The sequence below is a fragment of the Erythrolamprus reginae genome, chromosome 3, assembly GCF_031021105.1.
Source record: "Erythrolamprus reginae isolate rEryReg1 chromosome 3, rEryReg1.hap1, whole genome shotgun sequence".
Taxonomy (NCBI): domain Eukaryota; kingdom Metazoa; phylum Chordata; class Lepidosauria; order Squamata; family Dipsadidae; genus Erythrolamprus; species Erythrolamprus reginae.
Genome location: NC_091952.1, coordinates 203966368 through 203985654, shown reverse-complemented (window position 1 = coordinate 203985654; position 19287 = coordinate 203966368). Strand labels below are relative to the sequence as shown.

Below are 19287 nucleotides of genomic sequence, written 5' to 3'. Positions count from 1 at the left end.
GTATTATTATGTTCTCTGCCAGAGCAAATTTTTTTTATTTCTTTATTGAGTTTTCACATATAGTTCAAATCACACATTATTCTGTTTTACAGATTATAAACCATCTCTATTAAAATTCTTATAATAGATTTTTACCTGTTACATTCCATTATATACATTATATTTCATACTTTTATATTCTAATATTTGTTATATTCAATAACTGGTAAATAAAACTTTTACAAGGTAGCTGTAGATTGTTTCCATTGTATTGTGGATGTGACAAAACCTCCAATAGTTAGCAAGCCCACTAACAATTATTTCTTCCTGATAATATATATAAGGATAAATGATCTTAGATAAATCATCTGTTTAGGAATGAGTCTTAAGGAGCTGATTGCTGTGAAAATTCATTCTTCAATGCTTGGGAGTTGGGGGAGGGAACTGATTTTTGATAATCAAACCCCAAAAACCACTTTTACTAAGATTAGTAGTACGGTAGTTACTAAAATCTTTCCAAGTTTTTATATTGTATTTTAAATAATTAAATTTAACCTTTAAAATAAAATCCATTCTACTTACCATTTAGTACTTTCTGGTTGCACCCTTTCTAGCATGAAAATCAAAATAGATGTTAAGGAAGTTCAATATAAGGTCAGTGATTCCACAAAGTAAAGACAGATGGTTTGAAAATACAGTCACTCACTTTACATTTTCCGCTACTTCTCCTTACTTTAGTTGATTACTACTGAAAATGACCTAAATGAGAAGTATACATAGAAATTGCCTGAAGAAGCACATACACGGGGCAGAACATTGGATAATGTTATATTTTAAAGATGGGGCAGTGGTTAATAAGAGAAATAGAAGCAACAGACACATGGTATATGACCTTTAAAAAAATAAAACAAAAAACTGTTCAATCTGTAGAAAATAAATAGATTCATACATTTTACTTCTGCCCAAATATTGATTGATTGTATTTCTATGCCACCCAACTCCCAAAGGACTCTGGGAGGTTTACAACAGGATATAAAATGCATTTAAAAACATCATAAAAGATTGAGAAAATAGTTTAAAAAATCACATACATACATACATATCATTCAAGGCTGGACCTCGTAAAATTGCGAGATCAATGATACCAAGCATCCTGGAAAAGCCAAGTCTTCAATGCTTTCCGGAAAGTCAATAGAGTGGGGGCAGTCTGGATCTCAGGGGGTGGTTGGTTCCAGAGAACCAGGGCAGACCCTGCCCCCTCGAGCCCACCAGTCGCCACTGTTAGCTGATGGACCTGGAGGAGACCATCTCTGTGGGATCTTACTGGCCGCTGGGAATATGTGGTAGAAGGCAATCTCAGAGATAACCTGGTCCTAACCCACGTAGGGCTTTAAAGGTAATAACCAAAACCTTGAATTGAGGCCAGAGACCAATAGGAAGACTATGCAGCTCGCAGAGGATTGGTTTAATGTGAGCGTACCTAGGGGCACCCACAACCACTCATGGGTTGCATAGCCGCCCCGAGTCTGCAGAGAGGGGCAGCATACAAATCTAATAAATTAAATTAAATTAAATTCTGTACCAATTGTAGTCTCTGAATGCTCTTCAGGGGCAGCCTCATGTAGAGTGTGTTGCAATAATCCAACCGTGAGGTGATAAGGGTATGAGTAACTGGAGAGCTTCCTGATCCAAGTAGGGCCGCAATTGGTGCACCAGATGAACCAGTGTAAAGGTCCCCTTAGTTACAGCTGCTAGATGTTGGTCTAATCTTAAATGTGGGTCTAGGAGGACACCCAAATTGCGGACCCATTCTGAGGGAACAGTTTCCCCCCTCCAGAGCCAAGGATGGACATTTTGAGCACTTAAGCAAGTGCTCAAAATGCATACATAGTCTAATCCAACGGCTAATAGTCCGCGATGACATTTTGAGGCCCATTTTGTGTTGATCAAATTAAGCAAATAAGGCCTCTGTTTTCCTGAATGATTTGGTACGTCTGACATAAACTTTAAGTGCTCTCCACACGTCCACCTTGTGCCACCTAAGTTCTGACAGGTGGTTCCCGTGTGTACCGAAATCTGGAAGTACGAGCTCCTGCAATCTATGGAACCAAGTGTTCACCTTAGGGATAAGTGTTGGGTCCAGATGCAGGATGACCCTATCCGCGTGGAAGGTGCAGAGATCCGGACAAATGGAAAGGTCCACTAGTTCTGACATGTGGCGAGCAGAGGTGATTGTGACTAAAAATGCCGTTTTAAGAGAGAGAAGCCGTAATGAGATAGTCCTAAGCGGCTCAAATGGAGGACTGGTGAGAGCCCGGAAAACTAATGACAGATCCCAGGTTGGGAATCTATGTACCGGTGGTAAGTGAGTGTTGGAGGCTCCCCTTAAGAAATGTTTGATCCACAGGTGATGTGCCAGGGCAGCGTTTCCCAACCGGTGTGCCGCCAAGCTCCAGCTGGGCGGGGCGCTGCCGGTACTTCCGTCCTGGGGCTCCCGCTCGCAGCTGTCCCCCGGCTCCTGCTCGATGCCGCGGTTTTCGGTGCTCTCCTGCTGGGCCCCAAAGAAGGAAGGCAGGAAGAAGGAGAGCTCCATTCTTCGCGCCTTTTTCCCGCCTTCCTTCTTTGGGGCCCAGCAGGAGAGCGCCGAAAACCGCAGCATCGAGCAGGAGCCGGTTGACAGCTGCGAGCAGGAGCCCCAGGATGGAAGTACCGGCAGCGCCCCGCCCAGCTGGAGCTTCTCTGGCGTCGACGGCAAGTGTCCTTTGTGGCCCGGCGGGAAGGCACTGGCGATGGGAGCGGGGGGGGTGGCCGCAGCGGCCGCAGGCAGTCGCAGGGAGATGGCGGCGGCGAGAGGGAGCGCTCTCGCTCTCTCTCTCATCTGACTGCAAGCGGGAGCCCTGACGGTGGCGGTTGGACGTGCTGCTGGACGTCGTATATGCTGGCGCTGCGGGCCTGGCATATACGGTGTCCAGCAGCACGTCCAGCTGCCGCCGTCAGGGCTCCCGCTTGCAGTCAGCTGAGAGAGAGAGAGAGAAAGAAAGAGAGACATATAAGAGAGGCAGAGAGAGAGAGAAAGAGAGACATAGCAAGAGAGGCAGAGAAAGAGAGACAGAGCAAGAAAGAGAGGCAGAGAAAGAGAGATAGAGAAAGAGAGAGAGAGACATAGCAAGAGAGGCAGAGAGAGAGAAAAAGAAAGAGAGACATAGCAAGAGAAAAAGAGAGACTTAGCAAGAGAGGCACAGAGAGAGAGAGAAAGAGAAAGAAAGAGAGACGTAGCAAGAGAGACAGAGAGAGAGAAAGAGAGAGAAAGAAAGAGAGATAGCAAGAGAGGCAAAGAGAAAGAAACAGACATATAGCAAGACAGTGAAAGAGAGAGAGAGAGCAAGAGAGAGAGAAAAAAGCAAGAAAGAGATAGCAAGAGAGACAGAGAGAGAGAGAGAGAGCAAGGGAGAGAGAAAGACATAGAGGAAGGGAAGGAGAGAGAGAGAAAGAGCAAAAAAGAGAGGAAGAAAGAAAGAAAGAGGGATGGAGAGAGAGAAAGAAGGGAAGGAAGGAAAAGAGAGAAAGAGGGAGAAATAGAGCGAAAGGGAGGAAGAGAGAGGGTTTTTTTGTCCAAACTTTTCTTTAGCCCACCCCCCCGCCCGCCCCCTTTCAGTGTTCCCCAGGATTTTGAAAATATGAATAATGTGCCGCGGCTCAAAAAAGGTTGTGCTAGGGAACCGCCCTCCTCAGTCCTCAAGATGGTTGAGAGGGCGGCCACCTGTCTCTTTAAGGTGTTAGGCGCTAAGCCTTTGTCCAAACCGCTTTGAAGAAATTCCAAAACTGGAATCAGTGATGCAGATTGCGGTTGTATGTCTCTTCTGGAACAGAAAGTGACGAACGCTGACCAGGTTGATTGGTAGATCCTCATCGTGGAGGGCCCCCTGGCTGCTTGGATTGTGGAGATGACCTTTTCTGGTAGTCTGTGGCTCTTCAATCTGTCCCCTTCAAGTGCCAGATGGTTAACTGGACCCACTGAGGGTCTGGATGGGTTATGACCCCCTGGCTGAGGGAGACCTGTCGATCTGGAATCCTCCACACGGGTGATACTGATAGACCCACGAGGTTGGAGAACCAGAGTTGACGTGGCCAATGTGATGCCACAACCAGTACCTTCCCTTGCTCGGAGATGATCTTGAGTATTACTTTTGATATGAGTCTTGTTGGCGGGAAGTCATACAGGAGAACGCTGGGCCATGGCCGATGTAGTGCGTCGACTCCCTCGGCTCCGGGTTTGGGAACCAAGAGTAAAATCTGGGAAGTTGGGCATTGAGGTGCATCGTGAATAGATCCACCTCCGGCTCTACAAACCGTTTGGTAATTTGCAGGAAAATATCTCTGTCCAAACGCCACTCCCCGGGGTCCAACGTTGCCCGGCTCAACCAATCTGCTTGTATGTTGGTCGTACCGGCAATCAGTGTTCCCTCTAATTTTTTGGGGGGGTGGGCGGAAAAGTATAGTGTCTGAGCGGCAGTCCCTTTGGGACTGGGCGGCACAGAAATAATAAATAAATAAATAAATAAATGAACAAACAAACAAACAAACAAACAAACAAAAATAAAAAACCCACCCTGTTTTGCCTCAGAGAATTTCAAAATAAAATACTGTACTGTGTGTCTATAACAGTGAGCTCATAATAGGGAAACTCTATCAATATCAAAATGCCACTTAAATAGTTGAGCTAGTTTCAAACTAGATTTTGATTTTCTTTCTCTCTTCCTTACTCCCATTCTTTTTCTTTCTCTTTTCCTTCCTCTCTTTTTTCTATCTGTTTCTCTCTCTCTTCCTCTCTTCCTCTCTCTTTCCTTCCCTCTCACTCTTTCCCTCTCGGCTTCTGGGCAGGTTTGGAAAACTCTGAGTTGATGATGATTTTTAAGTGAGCGATTGCTCACTGCTCAGCTTAGAGGGAACTATGCCGGCAATATGTTCTGCCTTCAGCGAAGCAACATGTTCTTCTGCCCAGTTGAACAACACAATTGTTTCCTTCATTAACCTGTGTGACCTCGTCCCTCCCTGATGGTTCAGGTGAGCCTTGGTCGCTACATTGTCTGTTAGGACTAGTACATGATTGCCCTCTACTAACGGTGTGAATGCCCGCAAGGCAAGACATACTGCCCTGAGCTCCAGAACCCGACTGGTGATGAAATACGAAATCCAGCATAGTGATCTCTTTTGCTGCGTTGTACTGACATAATAATAATAATAATAATAATAATAATAATAATAATAATAATAATAATAATTTATTACATTTGTATACCGCCCCTCTCCGAAGACTTAGACTTATATACCGCTTCACAGGGCTTTATGGCCCTCTCTAAGTGGTTTACAGAGTCAGCATATTGCCTCCAACAATCTGGGTTCTCATTTTACCAACTTCAGATGGGTGGAAAGCTGAGTCCACCTTAGCTGATCAGGGTCAAAGAAATCTAACTCCTGGCAATGTGAGCAGAGTTAGCCTACAATACTGCATCCTGACCACTGTTCCACCATAGATCATAGTTGCTCCTAACAACCTTATTGGTAGATTTTCTTCTTACTTATTCTTTATTAGTGGTTAGTGACTCATAAAAGGAACCTTCTTATGTTATGGCAATTTACTTAAGAACCTTTGATTAACTTGAACTTTTTTTGGTCAAATTTTAAGAATGAAAAAGTACATATTTTGAGTATTACAAAAATAATTTCAGGTGTTGAATTCTTCGGTTATTTAGATGCAAAGAAGATTATAGTAATCTCTGTCCTGGATTTTTATGTTGTAAGATATTTTAACTAAAGGAAATGGTTAAAGGTCCTTAAAATTCATAAGTCTTCATTGAACAATAGCAAATGTTTTATTGTACAATCCTATGTATATTTCCCCAAATAAAACCTTCATTTAGCTCAATTGGTAAATTCCCAGATCAGCTTTAAGAAACTATAGAAAGAGAGATGATACCCTTGTTGCTCTGTTTTCTTTGTAACTGACTGATTAGACATTGAAACACTATGAAATGAAGCCATTAGGATAATAGGATTTATTTCTTACTAATGGCTGTGTGTGATGATGGCAAATTTATGCTGGTCTTGATTTCTCTCTTATTTTCAGAATTGGAAGGCTATTTGATGGCACAGAGCCCATTGTTTTGGATAGCCTGAAGCAGCACTACTTCATCGATAGAGATGGCCAAATGTTCAGATATATTTTGAACTTTCTACGAACTTCAAAACTACTCATACCGGATGATTTCAAGGTGAATTGTAGTGATTGTCATCTTCATAATAACAAGAATATGAAGCAATTTTTTGGGTAACATGAAATTGTAAAACACTTGGGGAATAATTGCTTTGATTGGTTTTGGCAAAGTATAGAAAATTAAAATGGTTATTTGAAATTAGCAAAGCAATATTCAACTTCTAATTTTAAAAAAGTGTGGCTGTGCAAATGTATACTGCCTTTGGGTAGCTGTGCCTCAACCCAAACTGTTTCAGAAGTCTTGGTCTATCCTTAATGAAACAGGGCTGTTTTTCTTTATATGTAGAACAAGATGGGATTAGTTCTTTTGGGGCACATTCACTTGAAGGTGGTAGAGAAAAATCCAGGATATTGGCACCTGATGGGAGGACAGGAAAAGCAAAGGAAGGCAAGGTGATAATAGCATTGAGGGACAGGGGTACTGACAGCGGAGAAGGAAAGGCTGAAGAAGATGCAGCCTGGATTATCTTTTGCTAAACAATGTTTGCTTTGGAATCTTCATCACCAGCTTGCTTCTGAAAACCAATTTCTGGTGGACAGTAATGGAAAAAAGCTGCTGTTTTTATATTTATCACCTTGCAGTCTTGGAGTTATTATTGGAAACAAAATGCAGAGTAAAACAAATTCTTGATATGAACCAGTGGACCTTTTATGCAATTTATATTTCATGTAATCCAATTTTAATATATATGGTTTATTTAAATCATATATGTGACTTGTTTATTAATGTGACTTACTGTATTTGAATCAATGTTATAACATATGATTCGGGAAATCATAAATGTATATATATTTTACCCTATTTTTCTTCAGATAGTGAAATTGGCATATGAAATTATTTTCCCTTGCATAGTTTATCAGATCTTACGATCTGATCTGAAGGTTCTTCTGATTTTGAATGTAATCTGAAGGAACTACATGACGGAGTGTACACTAAATTCAAGTCCTTCCAAAGATAGAAAAATTTATTAATGTCCAAATCACAAATTTAGTCTTAAAATCCTAGAGTTGAAAGGGACTGTTGAGCCTATCAACTCCAATCCTAAACCCAATATTTCATTTAATGAATTTAAATTAAATTGAACAGCATATTCTTAAACACAGAGGTGGAAAAAACCGACTGGGTCCTGGCTTTAATTTGGACTAATCTATGCAGTTTTCTTGGCAAGATTTTCAGAAGTGGGTAATTTTGATCATCCAGGTGGCTTTGGGTCTAGGATGGAACTATAACTCAAAATTTCCTGTTTTGCCTTAACTACACAAAACTGGCTCTACCTCAGAGGTGGCCTGCTAAGGTGGAACGGTGACGTGTGCTCGCTCCTGTGGCTCTTAGTCCAAGCAGAGTCCAGTGCAATTATGCTAATGCACCTGTGCAGGTAGCAAAATCATGCATGTGCGGAAGCAAAAAATGCCCCGAAAAATGGACGCACCTGCGTCTCCATGCGTGATTTTGCTTGGATAAGAAGCGAAACATTTTCAAGGAAAAACAAAGTCCAGAATTCTTTTGAAAAAGTAACTTTGGGACAACTATGACCTGGATGACTGAGATTCTCCATAAACATTTAACAAGTGGAATGATTAGTACTGGGAACCTTTTTTAAAAGATAGATTAAATGTGTGAAAATATTTTGTAATTATTTGATCATGCAGTCCCTTTGTGGGTTTCATTGAACTCACTGGACTTTATTTCCAGATAGGCCTAAATGCATTTGTTTCTGATTAGCTTGCTGGGAGTGTCATACCATATTACATACCAGCTATAGAAAAATATTTACTGAGACAAACCCCCCCCCCCCCAATCAAGAATTATCTCCAATCATAGTCTTATTTTTAAGCAATTTATGGCAGCTATTATCAATTAATATATTTCATTTTAATACTTTCAAAATAAGTCTCACGATTTTGCTGTCCACAATCTGTTTCTAAGGTTTCACATACAGTGGTCCCTCGACTTGCGCGTTCTCGATTAGCGCGAAACGCTGCAACGCGGTTTTTCAAAAAATATTATTTAAAAAATAAAATATTAAAATATTATTTAAAAAAAAAAAATTTTTTTTTTAAAAATTTTTTTAAAAAAAAATTTTTTTTTTATTCTGTTCCCTGAATGGAGACCGCCGGCCGCTCAATCGGGCCGGCAGGGAACAGAATGGAGCCTTCCGCGGCGGGGCTGGTAAGGGGGGGAGCCGAGGGGGGAGCCGAGCCCAGCCCCGTGGCATTCGCTTTCCTCCCGCCGGCAGCCGACTGATCGTGGGCTCCTTCGCAACCTCGGAGAGCTTCCTGGTTTTCGTGAGCTTTCATGCCCCGGAAGCTCTCCGAGGTTGCGAAGGAGCCCACAATCAGTCTCGGCTGCGCTGCGGGTGGGAGGAAGGCGAATCCCCCGTGGGCTCCGTTACATTTTCCGCTGCCAGCCAGGCCATGCTGGCGGCAGCGGAACAATCGCTGGGTGGAAGGCGTGCTCGGCTCTGCCGCTCCAGCCACTTTCGGCCGAGCCTCCCTAGCCAAGCGACTGCCTTCCGTCGCAGCGGGGAACATCGGCGCAGGCCGCCGCCACGCCTGGCTCGACTTCCCTGGCTGCTCGGCCGAAAGGAACTTGAGGATTACTCTAATCAGGTACCATCCAAATACTACCTTCTCTTTATGTTTTGGTTGGAGGTTTATTTGGATATGAATATTGTGCTCACGTTAATCGCATTTGTGATTTAAACAAAATTGTCATTCATTGAAATTTTCTTCCCTGGCTGCTCCTGCCCCTTCATCCCCACCCCTCGCCCCTGTGGCCGGCTCATCCAGGGGGGCGTGTGTGGACTGGCAAGCGGCAAGCGGGAAGACCAAGGGAAGGTTCCTTCAGCCGCCCAACACCTGATCCGCTCCGCAGCGCGGCAGCAGCGAGGAGCCGAAGATGGGGTTTCCCCTTTGCCTTCTTCCCTTGGTCTTCCCCGCCGCCCACACGCAAACTCCACCATCTGCGCATGTGCGGCCATGAAAAAAAATGGCGCACATGCGCAGAAGGTTTTTTACTTCCGCATCCAGTATAACGCGGAAATCGGTTAGCGCGGGAGGTCTTGGAACGTAACCCCCGCGCTAATCGAGAGATCACTGTATTTCTTAATGATCTAAACTGGACAATAATTGCATGTCAACATTTATTAATATTTTAAATAATATTTATTATATGTATTTTCTCATACTTGATTTTATTTTGCATGCATAAATTATGAACAGAACTGCAGAAATCATGTAAAAATAATCCCAACAGTAATTAATGGTATCCTGCTTCTGTTGTACTCTTCACTCCAATATCTTATCTCCAATATTTTCTTTCTCTTCATATGATAAAATGTAAAGCTAAAATATATCTCCATGTGATAAATCACAATAAATGTACAGTGGTACCTCTACTTACGAACGCCTCTACATACAAAGGATTTTTTTGCCTCTTCTCACAAACCATTTTCATCTTATGAACCCTATCTTCCCTCCCGGATGCTGCTGCGAACAGCAGCCAAAACAAGTGCTTTTAAGTTTGCAGACTCTTGATCAAAAAGGCTTTCCTGTGTGGGGTCTCCCCCCCTCTCCCATCTCATCTGCCAGAAAATGGCGCATCTGAGGAGGTCTCGCAGCCGCCCCGCGGTGGCAGGTGGATAAAGCAAGGCTAGCAGAGTGCTTGGAGAGGCAGGGAAAGAGTGCATGTGGAAGGAGAAATGCGAGTTGGATGTCCTGGAAACGTAATGAAAAGGGGCTGTTTCTTCCGTGCCAGCACTTCCCCTACCCTCCTCTCGACTCTACTTTGTACATTTTCCCCACAGTTGATCCAAGCGCTGGTGGGGAAGAAACAGTGACCTTTCCACAGGACCGTCCTCTCGCAATGAAAACAGCCTTCACGCCGTCCCTTCCGCCCCACTTTTTCCTCGTTCGGTCAGTTAAGAAGCAGACGGGGGCTATTTATTCCTGGCCAGCGCTTGGATCAACTGTGGGGAAGGCTGTTTTCATTGCGAGAGGATGGTTCCATGGAAGGGTCGCTGTTTCTTCCATGCCAGCTTCCCCTACCCTCCTCTCAGCTCTACTCTGTACATTTTCCCCACAGTTGATCCAAGCGCTGGTGGGGAAGAAACAGCGACCCTCCCATGGGACCATCCTCTCGCAATGAAAATAGCCTTCCCCACTTGATCCAAGTGCTGGCGTGGAAGAAACAGCAGTAGCCTGGTCGGGCAGAGCTGCCCTGCTGCAGCGCACACGAGGATTCGGGACCAACTCCTCTTTCTTCACACAGCCGGAGAAGGCTTGTTTCTCTCCCTCTCTTGCTCTCCTGCCCGCTACAAGGACACCGCGGGGAGAAAATCCTGACACCGCGCCTCCCTGGCCTTGTAGCCAGCAGGAGAGCAAGTGAGCGAGCGAAAGACGAGCTGTGGTGTCCTTTTAGTGGGCTGGAGATCGAGTGAGCGAGAGAAACAAGCCTTCTCTGGCCGCAAGTTGAGAGCTCCAGGGGTAGGAGCAGTAGCCTGCCCAGGCAGAGCTGCCCTGCTGCAACGTGCACGAGGATTTGGGACCAACTCCTCTTCCTCAGGAGGACACGGACACCGCAGGGAGACGTGGCCGCCAGGACGGCTGGGTGCTGGACAAGACAAGCTTCCGAGGCAGCGGAGGTGTTCTTGTCCTCCTGAGGTGCGGCCAGAGAAGACTTGTCTCTCTCCTGCCCGCTACAAGGACAGAGAGGCGCAGTGTGAGGAGTTACTCCCCAAAGGAGGACTTGGGTACCGCGGGGAGAAAGTCCTGACACCGCGCCTCTCTGTCCTTGTAACCGGCAGGAGAGCAAGTGAGCGAGAGAGAGACTAGCCTTCTCTGAGCGTGCTTCAGGAGGAAACACATACTGCAGGGAGAAGTGGCCACCAGGAGGGTTGGGTTCTGGACAAGGTAAGCTTCCCAGCTGGTGGAGGTGTCCTTGTCCTCCTGAGGTGCGGCCGGAGAAGGCTCGTCTCTCTCACTTGCTCGCTTGCTTTCCTGCCGGCTACAAGGACAGAAGGCTCGTCTTTCTCACTCACTTGCTTGCTCTCCTGCTGACTACAAGGACAGGGAGGCGTCAGGAGTTTCTCCCCATGGTGTCCTTGTATCGGACAGGAGAGCGAGTGAGAGAAACGAGCCTTTTCTGGCCGTGCATTGGGAGCTCTGGGGGGAGGAGCAGTAGCCCAGCCAGCATGTATGAAGATTCGGGACCAACTCCTCTTTCTTCTACCTGGATTTGGAAAGCTGGAGCCCTCTGTGCCTGCCTCTGCCTCCTGCTGCTACAGAAAGAAGCCGAGGGATGGTCTTCCTCTTTGCAGCCACGGGAAGCAGCCTGACTGCAGGGTCACCTGCTTTTTTTTCTCCTCCGCCATTTTGGGCTGTGCAGTTGCATGCTCATCTGGCAGCTGCTGCTTGGAGGTCGCACCTTCCTCCACAGCCGGAAATCCCCTCGCCCGCTTCCTCGGCTTGCCTCTGTCCCCACTCCGTTCACCTCCAATTCGTCCGCCCACCGCTTTTTTTTTTAAGCTTTAATGTTTTGGATTTTCCTAATGGGTTTGCACGCATTATTAGCTTACATTGATTCCTATGGGAAAAATTGCTTCTTCTTACGAACTTTTCTACTTACGAACCTAGTCACGGAACGAATTAAGTTTGTAAGTACAGGTACCACTGTGTGTGTGTGTGTGTGTGTGTGTGTGTGTGTATAATGTAGCATAATGTTGTGAATAGTAACACAGTAAGTGTCTTACACATAGAAGAGAATAAAAATGCAAAACAGTACAGCAGCCTACTTGTCACTTAATGTGAAAATATCCATAAGCTCTTATTAGTTGAAAAAAAGATTTCCATTAATGTAGAAACATAGAAACATAGAAGACTGACGGCAGAAGACCTCATGGTCCATCTAGTCTGGCCTTATACTATTTCCTGTGTTTTATCTTAGGATGGATATATGTTTATCCCAGGCATGTTTAAATTCAGTTACTGTGGATTTACCAACCACATCTGCTTGAAGTTTGTTCCAAGGATCTACTACTCTTTCAGTGAAATAATATTTCCTCACATTGCTTTTGATCTTTCCCCCAACTAACTTCAGATTGTGTCCCCTTGTTCTTGTGTTCACTTTCCTATTAAAAACAGTAGAGTTCTCCATAAGTTGCTATTAGCCTTTAACCTACTCTACTGAAATAATAACTATTCAAATAATGATAATGATTGAAATCGTGTATCTTTCAGGATTACAGTTTGTTATATGAAGAAGCAAAATATTTTCAGCTTCATCCAATGCTAGGGGAAATGGAAAGATGGAAACAGGATCGAGAGACAGGCCGGTTTTCAAAATCTTGTGAGTGCTTGGTTGTACGTGTTGCTCCGGATCTTGGAGAAAGGATTACTTTGAGTGGAGATAAATCTTTAATAGAAGAGGTTTTTCCAGAAATTGGTGATGTGATGTGCAATTCAGTCAATGCAGGTTGGAATCATGACTCAACGCATGTCATCAGATTTCCATTAAATGGATATTGTCACCTCAATTCAGTTCAGGTATGTAATCAGTGTATTAGCTTTTTTGCTTTTCCCCCCCTTTTAATCTATATTCATAATGTTTAAACTAGAATGAAGCAGGAATAGATTCCTTCTATATCTATAGGTAGCGGTAGACAAAGATAATAAGAAGTACAGATGTATTACTAAAATTCCCCTTCGTATAGTTTTACTTTCATCTTGCCTTTTGTATTATTTATTTATTTTTTGTTGTTTTGCACTCATTAATCTTATGCAGTATAATTAAAATGCATTAGTTTATCTATAAATAAATAAATGGGTGAAACAATCTAATGAAGTTGTGAAGGGCCATTTATATCATGAAATGTAACCCCCTGCTCAATGCTGGAATTAAAATAGAAAAATTGCAAACAGATGAATATAACATACACTATGAAGGACCCTTATCGTCTGGTCAATTTTATGTTAAAAGGCCTTTCTTTTTTAACTACACTGCTCAAAAAAATAAAGGGAACACTTAAAAAGCAATATAACGTCAAGTAAATCAAACTTCTGTGAAATCAAACTGTCCACTTAGAAAGCAACACTAATTAATTGACAGTCAATTTCACATGCTGTTGTGCAAATGGAATTGTTGTGCAAATGAAATATTCAATGAGAATATTCATTCAGATCCAGGATGTGTTGTTTGAGTGTTCCCTTTATTATTTTGAGCAGTATATAAATCAGAATCATGTAACTTAAATACATTGTTTTATGTCTTGTAAGAGAACAAGAGAAAACAAGTCCTGAATTGCTATTTGGCATTCTTTCAAGTATTCATATGCAGTTCATTCATTATCTATTCATTGCCTTTTTTAAGGCTTATAAGTATACTGTACCTTATAGGTCTTTCTAGTTTCCTTATCATCGTTCTCTTAACATGGTTTAGTCATGAATTTTCTTAAAGTGAGTTGCTCAGAAATGAGCACTATACAAGGTAGTGCTAAAATGTTTTTACAGAAATATTACCAAGTTCACACATTCTCAATATTGTGCATTTGTGTACCATTTCTTCTAAAGAATATTGCATTTATCTCTGTATATTAGCATTAGCATTTAGACTTATATACCGCTTCATAGTGCTTTTACAGCCCTCTCTAAGCGGTTTACAGAGTCAGCATATTGCACCCAACAATCTGGGTCCTCATTTTACTCATCTCAGAAGGATAGAAAGCTGAGTCAACCTTGAACCGGTAGTGAGATTTGAACTGCTGAACTACAACTGTAGTAGAATTTCATTGTGTTACTTTGATTCTATTTTTTAGTTTTTTAAAAATTAACTCGTTAAAAATAAGGCTAGAACCATTGTACCTTGCTTTGAATACCAGCTGTAGAAAAACATTTCAGAGATAATGATGGAATTGATTAATTTATGATTTTTGAATGACATTTTTGCACTTAGGCAGCTGCTTGTACTTTTTATGTTTTGTAGGTACTTGAGAGATTGCAACAAAAAGGATTTGAAATTGTTGGCTCATGTGGTGGAGGAGTGGACTCTTCCCAATTCAGTGAATATGTACTTAAGCGAGAACTAAGAAGGACATCTCGTTCATCTTCAGTCATTCGAATAAAACAAGAACCTCTGGACTAAGGACACTTTTTCTTATGCAACACAAGGGGAATCTTTTTCACGTGCAGTTGGGACACCAAACAGCTTTAGAATGAAAAGTTGAATAAAGATATGTTTATATCAAATATAGAGACCATGCCTGTATTCAGATGAGAGCATTTGGAATAGTAATAATAACTTCAAGGTGTAAAATATGTATATGTGAAACATTATGTTTGCAAAAGAAAATAAACATGGGTGAGTGAGGTTGGTGCTATGATGGCCATTAAGTCTCCTAGGCCTTAGTAAGGCCTGATTGATCATGAAGAAGCCATTGCCATTACTGAAAGCTAACATCTCTTCTGTTTTCCATTATTAAATGGCAATCTGCTTTTCAGTGTATACACCTTGAATCAAGTTTACAGATGCCTGCTTTGGAGGTGACTGAACAGAACTCCAGAAGAGTTTTCTTCATACATTGCAAAAGAAAAGGTCATAAACAAGGATTTAAAATGTAGCTTGTACAGAAGTCATATACTTCTGCCCACCTGACAGATGTGAAATTTTTTTTCTCTAAAAAGGATCTAGAATTTATTATTATATAGTAGTGTGGCCCTGGTTTGAATCTAATGAATTCAAAAGTTTTTTTAAAAACTTGATAATATATGAAGTACAATAAATTTACCTAAAAGGAACTATTAAAATCAGCATTAACAAGATAATTTTTTAAAAACTTAGCTTTTAACTCAACATTACGCATTTTATGCATTTATGCCATACACGCTTATCTGAGAACAATCTTATTGATCTTGAGAGATACGTATAGAATTGCACTGTAAACAATGTTGAATTCTGTTTGGGAAAAATATGAAGGCATGAAGAAGTTAGTAAAAATAAAGATGGTATCCTCTATTCCATTGCAGTAAAAGAAAATCCCTTGCACTTTATAGTGCTACTTTCTCTTCTTCAATGATTTAAGCCTTGTTTGAAAAGGTGGTTGTATGGTAAAATCCCAATGCTAGTCCTAGAATTTTATAAAAATTTTGAAGACTTGGTAAAGCAATTAATTGGAGATTTACAGAATTACTTCAATTACACCTAACACTTCTGCTTGGTATAGCTTCATCAGAGTTTTTAGATTTGGCCTCTTAAATATATTCCTTTTTTAACAAGTATGCTTCCATTCTGCATTGTTTTGCCTTTCTCAAAACAGGGAAGTTAGTTCCCTACCACCACCACCATCAGGGATCCCACGGTTACTGGGACTTCATTCATTTTGTACCAATTGCGTAGTAAAGAAAGCCATTAGTAAACCACTTCCCTACTTATTGCCAAGAAAACTATGTGGACACATTCATGAAGTTACTGGAACTCAAGTTTAATTCAAAGGATGCATTACTTTGTTACTTTGGTTTCTGAAGTCATGTTTAATCTACACTTTTATTAAAATAAGAAATACCATATTGACAGGACCTGTAAGAATAATTATTGGCTGTTGGTTCTTTTTCCCTAATATGAGTCAAAATTACTGAGAAACTATTAGTAGGCAAAATATGTACTGCATTATAATGGAATATATTGCAGTTGAGATTTCTCTTTTTTTTTCTTTATCTATTTTTTAATGTGAAGTCTGGAAAAATAATCAAATGTCTTTTTTTAAAAAAAAGATTAAAAAATAGGAGCATGAATAAATCGGTAAAAATAAAATAGTGCAATGCTTAAGTTGGTCTTAATAAGACTTTTATGTTACATGTTTTAAAGATCCCTCTTCTCAAGGACCAACATAGTTCTGCCTTTTTTGTCCAAGTAATATTAACTAAGTGGGTTTTGAAGAGATTTCAAATTATATTACAGAAGCCCCAAACTTTAAAGAAAATGCTTTCCTTGCCTACTCCCCACTATTACAGTATTCTTTCCCACAAGGAATGTTTCTATATTCAATATGACATCCATTCAATATAGCTCTAATCAATAAACACTAAAAGCATCACCAGTTAGGTTTTTATTTTAAATGAAATAACATAAATTACATACAGCAATTGATAGAATAAATCCCTAAGATATATTGATGGACAAAAGTAATCTTGTTCTATTCTAGAAGTGAAGGCTTGTAAAATTAATATAATCTCATTTATCCAAAGTCATGTATTTTAAGCAGTTATGGTAAAAATGATGAATGACAAAAATACATATGGTTTCATTGAGAAGGTATACTGAATTTATGTTCCCAAATCTGTAAATTTGGACAATGGCAGTAATACTGCATTGCTGTATTTGGATTATTGTTACATTCTTATTTTTTAATGGAAATTAGTTTTAATGGATGTGCATTTTTATATTATTTTGCACTATGGTAAAACGGAAGGAACAGAAGAGTTTGAAAAATATTCATTTTTAATCAGAAAAATCTTTAAACGTATTAAAAAAATAAAATTTAGCAACACTACCTACCGTACATTTAAAATACACATCCCCTCCATTTTTTAAAGTAGTTGGTCCAGACACTGAATTTTAAGAATGAAATTATGGGGAAATGTTATTTTGTTCTGTATGTACGACACTGTTGTTCATAAGAACTAATAGGCTTTATCTGATTAAAACTCTAGGTAGGATATTGATAGAAAAACAACAGCACATATGTTGTTGAACGTTATTCTTCCCACATACAAATGCTGCAACTCAAATTACTGTGATTTTTGTGTTAGATGGGATATGGAATCTTTGTTGGCAATTTGTTCTTGTTCAGTTGTCTGAAATAGACATTGTATCACATTTCTTTCTAATTTTTTTATTAGTCAGATAAACATTTCTTCACTGAATGTTATGAATTGAATTACAGATTGTGGAGGACTGGAATGTCAATGACATTGTATTCTAGGTCAGTCGGAGAATTTGAGGTTATGAGCTGAATAAACATGATGCAGGGGTAACAAAATGTAGACTTTTTGGTAAGTCTGATTAGCTATATACAAAGAGAGCAGAATCTTGAACAGTCTGTTAAATGTCATTTGTTAAATCAGATTGGTAGATACAAGCAATAAATATATTAAATAAGAAAAAAATGAGCAGCTCTCTTTTTACAAGGTAATTTTTGAAACGTTATAATTTAGCTTTTTTGGGGGGGGAGAAACCTACATTTCATTTCACCAATGGACGTTAGACATTGCTGTAATTCACAAAAAAGTGGAACATCAGTTGCCAAGATTATGTATTCTTTCAACAGGTTTTAATTAGTATCAAATGGTCTGCTGGGTACACATACAGAAAAGAGTGTGTAATATGACTTGAATCAGCGTTAGACCGATCAGTGCCTCATGGTGCCTCTTGTTGGTCTCAGCCTCTGCCTAGAGAGTCATGGCTGCCATCTTGGGGGTGGGGCGACAGCGCCCACCCCTTTTGGAACAGGAAATGACTAAGCAACAAGCCTGGCCTGTAGTTCATAAAAAAAGTAATATCAGCTGCCAAGATTATGTATTCTTTCAACATGTTTTAATTGGTACCAAATGGTCTGCTGGGTACACATACAGAAAAGAGTGTACAATATGACTTCCTCAGAATAATGTGGCTAGAGTTGCGACTGAAAGGAATTTGTGAAGGCAAATTCATCATTGTTGCTTATAGTGATTTTGAATGCATTTTTAACCAGTGCAAATACCTCTTTCATAGTGATTTTGAATGCATTTTTAACCAGTGCAAATACCTCTTTCTATTTCTGATTTTTAAAAACACTTAGACCGCTTATTGTCCAATATAGAAATTTTGGCATGTCTCAAAAATGACTCTAATCAATAAAATTTGTAGAGATTTGTTTCTTATTTGATAACTCTTAACTGCGGTGGTAAATAGAGTTTCTCAAACTGGTATACAAAGCAAGAGAATACATAATATCAAAGATACAAAATAGCTGCAGCCTCCAGGAAGAACAGCTTATACTATAGAACCGTTCACTGAGAAATGCTCCAGGTGCTTGATGCAGAAAAGAAATCAAGCTGAAAATAGACAGATGAGGAGGCTGTAATTTTTAATATTGGTTCTAGAAGTAAGCTAGGCCTCGCTGATCTTTGTGCAATGGATAGGGCAAATAGCAATTAGGAGTAAGTATATTTGCTTTACACATATTGCAATTTCCTGTTGAGCATGACTGAAGTATCAAATGGAGTAAATGTGGGTTTTGTCTTTTTAAGGAATTCCACAGCTCTTTAAGCTATGGAATCTGATTTTGAAGTTTTCAAGTAGACAAAATATTTTAGGAGCCTGCTTACTTAAATTCTGTATTTTTAATCAACATGTTTGTCTTAACTTTGATCACCAGCTTGCCAAAAACAAAGGGTAAACTAAACTGCTATTGGAAAGGAAATAGATTTTTTGAAAAAACACTGCAATAATATTGACCATTGTTCTTTTTTATTTCTTTAGAAACTAAAAACCAATTATTCTGTCATTCCTGTCCTTCAGAATTCTCTATTAGGAATTATTTCCATTGGACAAGTGGCATTTGAATACAGACATTCCTTCAGACTGTGGTTTATTTACAGTGGAAATGAACCCAAGAAAGCTCCAAGCCCCTCAGGCCACTTAAATATTTCAGACTTCAATGTGAGTGTTTTATTATTTCTTGTGAGAGTAAGAGATCACCAGGAGTAAGATCAATACTTTGCATTAAAGTTTCTTGTCATCTTTGGCTATTTCCTCACTGATTTGATTATCTACTCCTAAGAAAAAATTGACATGTTAGATCACATATTCTCTATCTGAGGCTATTACTCCCTTCAAGACTTGCAATCTTGTATTTTTAATTCCAAATTATATTGGAAAGTTGGATATTTTTGTTTTATTTATCAATTTATTTCTTCAAGAAAAAAAATTGGAATTTCTCCCCCCTAAAACATGTTGATCCTTTTTATATCATACTGACCACTTTCCAATTTAACAATGGACA

The 19287-nt window shown here is 40.4% G+C and overlaps 1 protein-coding gene across 7 annotated transcripts in view; it reads left to right on the top strand.

The window, feature by feature from the left end:
- The window catches only part of KCTD1 (potassium channel tetramerization domain containing 1), a 104237-nt gene extending 86827 nt beyond the window's left edge, over positions 1 to 17410 (top strand). For all 7 annotated transcript variants that reach the window (XM_070747675.1, XM_070747678.1, XM_070747677.1 and 4 more), the window contains 3 exons: positions 6107 to 6251; positions 12491 to 12796; positions 14232 to 17410. In XM_070747675.1, coding sequence (XP_070603776.1) covers positions 6107 to 6251; positions 12491 to 12796; positions 14232 to 14390 — 610 coding nt within the window. In that variant the 3' untranslated portion in view covers positions 14391 to 17410. The remainder of the gene's footprint in view (positions 1 to 6106; positions 6252 to 12490; positions 12797 to 14231) is intronic.
- The last annotated feature ends 1877 nt before the right edge of the window (positions 17411 to 19287 follow it).